The 5,230-nt window shown below is 37.2% G+C and overlaps 1 protein-coding gene across 1 annotated transcript; it reads right to left on the bottom strand.

Moving 5' to 3' along the window:
- Positions 1-234: 234 nt before the first annotated feature.
- Positions 235-2,076, bottom strand: LOC130033666 (calcium homeostasis modulator protein 6-like). Its single transcript, XM_056125459.1, has 2 exons — positions 1,498-2,076; positions 235-582 (listed from the first exon to the last, which is right to left on the bottom strand). The coding sequence occupies exons 1-2, from the start codon at positions 2,074-2,076 to the stop codon at positions 235-237; spliced, it is 927 nt and encodes a 308-aa protein (XP_055981434.1).
- Between the last annotated feature and the right edge of the window lie 3,154 nt (positions 2,077-5,230).

Raw genomic sequence — 5,230 nt, 5'->3', positions numbered from 1 at the left:
TTTCCAAGTATCACCCAAGTGATCCCTGAACAGAGCCAAAAGAAAGCCTTGAGTACAGCCAAGTGCAGCTCTCTCTTCTTACCCTTCCCCCCTACCCAAATAATCACAAGCCATGAAAATATTTACCCTTTAAATAAAACAATAACTCAAAATCTCTCTTTTTAATTTATTAATAATATCAAGTCATCATTTGTGGTCAAATAACACAAATTTATAAAGCTAAGATCAGAAGTCTTAAGATTGTGTTTGAGAAACGTTTTTATGTTTTTCAACATATTCGTGCAGAGGGCTATAATACTTATCAGAAGTTTGGGATGACGAAATTGTCTTCCATTCTTCAGTATTTGGTAAATGCATTTTACTTGAATTTTCAGACTGTTGGTTGAAGAAATGTTGAACATTCTCTTTGGCTAATTTGGATGCATGTTCTATGGCTTGAATTTGGAATATATCATTTTCCCTTTGTTTATAGATGTAACGAAAATGCTCCTCTTTAAAAGTGTTAGTAGGACATACATATTTAACAACAGCATTAATGAGAAAGATGAGAATAATCACTAATACCAGGATCCAGCCAGTCACCTGAAAACACATCAAAATAGCAGTTTAGTTACATTGTTATGAGAAACTTAGAAATCAGGATATAAAATTTGAATTACTCTCATGCAGTGAATTTTCAATAGTTTTATGTCTTAATCCCTAGAAAGAAAAAGCAATGACCACTAGAACATTTCTCTGCAGCAGCTTTGTATGATTAAGTCAGTCATATTCAGTCCACATCAATACTCAAGCATGAAGCTTCTGTGTCCTTCCTCCAGAACTTAAAATTGGAATTTCCAAAAACTGTGAAACAAGAATTCAGTTAATAAATGAAACAAAGTAACTTTTTTTTTTGTGGAGGGAGAGTGGAGGGTCACACCTGCCAATGCATAGGGGTTACTACTCCTGACTCATGCACTCAGGAATCACTCTTGGTGGTGCTCGGGGGACCATATGGATGCTGGGAATCGAACCCAGGTCAGCTGTATGCAAGGTAAACACCCTACCCACTGTGCTATGTCTCCAACCCGTCAACTCTGTTTTTTTTTTTTTTTAAAGACAAAAGCTTTTGGAGTGGTGGTTTGAGAGCTAGGCAGACACAGTTTGCTATAGCAATTCTGCCTACTTCTGATTCAACAGACAACTTGCCTTGTCTCACTGATGTTACTCTAAAGTAAAGGATGGCTACGAGATGTGAAGAGTATGATGTAGAAGGAGGCAACGGACCCAGCAGTGTATTTGGAGCTGAGTTAGATGCCTGATCTGTGAATATTTTTGCTTCTTTTTGCTGTTTTATTTTAGTATTTACCTTTTGCCTCAGTTAAAACAATGGCCAATCTAATTTGTCTTCTGGATCATAAGATCAGAGAAATTAAAGGATTCCTCCCTTACCCAATCCACCCTGTAGAAGACACCTTCTCCAAACCTCCCCCACATTATCCAATCCTAGTTCCTGACCTGTGATTGGGCCTTGAGTACTTTCAGGAGGTCTTGCACTTCAGACACCGTGGCTTTGTTGCAGGGCACCAGCGGCAATTCATTAACGCAGTTCTCATAATCCTTGGTGCTACTGGCAAAGATTTTGGAGCATAGGCTTTCTGCAGTTGAGACAGTCCCACTGCTGGCACACTCAGTGAAGGTGCCCTCGACCAGTGCCATGGCTATCCACATGAGTGGCCAAAGAAGGCTAGTCCAAGTCAAGCTCCAGCAAAAGAGGCAAATATCCATGAAACCAGATGAGCAACATTTTGTACAGGAGTCCAGCAGGCGCTCATTGGGTCCTCTCATCATAAAGCCTAGGATGGAGAGGACCAGTGTTGGCACCAACAGGAAGACCATACCATAGGATGTGTTCCAGGTGGCATTGCAGGGACACTTGAACACAACGTTGGAGAAGATGCTCTCTGCCCCTATTGTCAGAACAGTCATCAGGCCCCAACCCAGGCTGTTCCGGTATTTGTAGTACAGGTCGACTACCACCTGAAACTTCTTCACTTCTTGCTCAACTAATTGCTCCTGATCCTGGTTTCCAGTCATGGTCAGATCTTGATGCTTCTATCTCTGTCTAAGAGGATTTGGGTGGATAGGGATCAGAGACTCTTTGTTGGAAGCAGCTCCTGAAAAGAGAAGAGGGTATCTAAGGCCTTTCTGAGGTTTCTTTCTCCTTTTATGACAACCAAATCAGTTGAGCGTGACCAAAATATCCAACCATACACACCCTTTCTCTGAGTCCACCCCATCTAAGAGGTCCTCCACAATAGTGACCTTTCTCCCTCAATTCAGGAACTCTATCAAAAGGTAGACTTTGTTTCATTGCTACTTTTGTTTTCGTTACTTATTGAAACAGTATATTTTTCCTTATGTTCCCATTCAATCATTAAATAGAAAGAATATGTTTTACTCAGGGAAATTGGGAGAAACATCAGATTTTCCTTATTGTAGCTACCCTAATTCCTAAATTAATTCCTAGTAAGACTAAACAATTGAAACAATAAAAAACAGACAAACAATAGTTCCAAATACAAAAGCCCAAGCCAAACTAAACTTTACACTTATACAGGAACAATTTAAGGACAATTTTTTTTTTGTTCACAAGTTAAATCACAGTGGGTGCAGACTATAACACTTTTATTCTCAAACAGTTAAAATTAGAAACAAGAGACTAGAGAAGGAATGGTAAAATTCAAAAAAGATTTTATTTAAAAGAGAGGAAAGAAAGGAAAGATAAAAAAGATAAAAATGTTCTAGGGTTAAGGGAGGTGTCTCCATAAGGAGAATTCCATATAAAGGCAGAAACGTTTCTCTTTTATATCATTTTAATTAGTAGCATGGTGAATGAGCATCCTTCACTGAGTTCAAAGTAGATGGGCCAGTAAAACATGGGGTAGGATTTAAGATTATTATCTTCTGGTGTCTGACCATTTAGATTATATGGGTTTATATTAGGATTGTCCTTGTAACATTCCATAGCAACATTTCCCCCTTTAAGATCATATTACTCATCTCACCCTGACGATTCCCCTTTGTCTCTGTCAATAGCAAAATTCAGTTCAATTTTAATACCTTCATTAAGTTCTGTCTCATTTCTGCTTCCACTTCTGGAAAGAATCTCTAACCTAATTCACACAGCTTTTTTCTTTTGCCTTTCTCTAACTGGAAATTATACTGAAGTGTTTTGACTTGTGCTTTTTCTCCAAATTATATTATAATGCTTTTGGTACTGAGCTCAAAGTCAAAATCTTAACCACCACGTTGTGAGGGTAGGACATAAGGTTGTTTGTTTACTGAACCTAAAAAGTTTCAAATGACATCTTTTACTAACATGTTAATTTCTCCACCTTTAGTTTTTTCAGAGTAACATTTACTCTGAAGCTAACTGTAACCACCTTCAGGAAACTGAGCCTGACTGTGTAGCTCCTGCATTTAAAAACTTGGATTTTAAATTAAGGGAGTTATATCTACTATATCTGTGCGTGTTTTAATATTTTGCCCCGCTAAGACATTATTTGTAAGAGAATAACAGTTTTAATTTTTTAAGACTACTGAGATAAGCAAATTATCTATAATTAAATATCTCTTACTGAAAAGAAAACTAAATACTAAGTTTTACAAGCCACTGGGGCAAAGTTCAAAATAATAGAAAGATAAATCCATGTAAGCACCCTCCAAACCACTTTTCAGAAGTCTCATCTGTGTCTGTTCTTGGTTTGATCCACCTCTGAATGCTATGAATTTTGTTTATTCCTTTCACCATTAGTTTTGCCAATTCTTAAATCACAAATAAATAAAATAATGCATATACTTTTTTTACGTGTAACTTTTTTTGGTTGACTCATCATTATGTTAGTGAGATTTCATAATATTGCATAAAACATTGCCTGATATTTTTGAATGGTATGTAGTATTTTCATTTATAACTATACCGGGATTTAGTTAACTTATTTCTGGTTGTCAGATTTTAGCTTTTAGGGACATGCATCCTATTAACATCTGGTATTTGATGGCTATATGTACTTACTTATCTGAAAAGGATTATTTTTAATCAATATAAAATGTTGGCTATTTTAAAATGAAACATTGGCAATTTCTAATTATAGCTACTTTCTTCTTGAACTTCCAGAACAAAAAGGTTGGGATCTTGTTTTTATTGCCATATTATTCTTGATTTGATATTATAATGTTCATTAAATTTGAACTTTTCTTTGAAATTCTTTTTTGATAATGTAAGAAATCCATTAACTATTTTTATTTTTTTAATACTTTACTTAGACCAAATGGTTTGCATAATTGGTGATAATAAAGTTGTCACTGAGCTTTGGTGTTCCAACACCAATCCCACCACCAGTGTGACCTTCACTCTACCATTGTTCCCATTTTCCCAATCGCCCTCCAAGCCTTCCCTTTCAGCAGGCACAAAATATTATTTTTATTTTTATTGTTACAACTAAATTACTAAAGAAATTATGGAAAATAATTCAGTAAAAATAAGTTGTGGAAATTGTTATATGTTCCATGGGTTGTTAAGTTTTGTCTAAGGATTGACTGAGCTGTTTGCTGCTAGCTAAACCTTCTGTGTTATTGTTTTCATTTGCTTCTATGTTACTTTCCCATGTAATTTGATGGTTCCTAGTGGATTTTCAGTACTGTTCAGTTTGGAAGTGTCTCACAGCCTCATATGCAGCAATGTGCTCCAGGAATTTCAGAATCTGTAGAACTGGTTGAAACTCTGGGATGTGGGCATTGCTGCTAGATACAGGAGTGTGTGTGGGGAAGACTGCCTTTCCCCACCCTGAGCAGTCCCCAGAGTTCTCAGCTTGAATACTGGAGTACCTGGTATTTTCGCAGTTTGGTATCTCTGTAGAGATTATTAGTGTAGCAATGGAGTTGGGCTTTTAGTATGGCAGCAGCAATGGGGTGTGGGTGTGGCTGTTGGGGCTTCAGTAGGGCAGGGACTCAGCACACCTTGGCTCCTGAGGGCACTCCAGAGTTTTCAATCGGAAGACCAGTGTATCCATGAATTTTAGCAGCTTGGCTTTCATCCCCTAGGAGATTGATTTTTTGTATCTGAAGACCAGGGCTGGTGGGTGAGTCGATATGGTCGTGGTCGCGGGATGATTTGAGAGAATTTTTTGGCTTAATTTTTCAGATATCTAAGTAAATCATCAACTGTGTAAATATTTTATTTAGTTTA

Source organism: Sorex fumeus, unplaced genomic scaffold (genome assembly GCF_029834395.1).
Source record: "Sorex fumeus unplaced genomic scaffold, SorFum_2.1 ptg000054l, whole genome shotgun sequence".
Taxonomy (NCBI): Eukaryota; Metazoa; Chordata; class Mammalia; order Eulipotyphla; family Soricidae; genus Sorex; species Sorex fumeus.
Note: the sequence above shows the minus strand (reverse complement) of the source record. Positions and strands in the feature narration are given on the sequence as shown.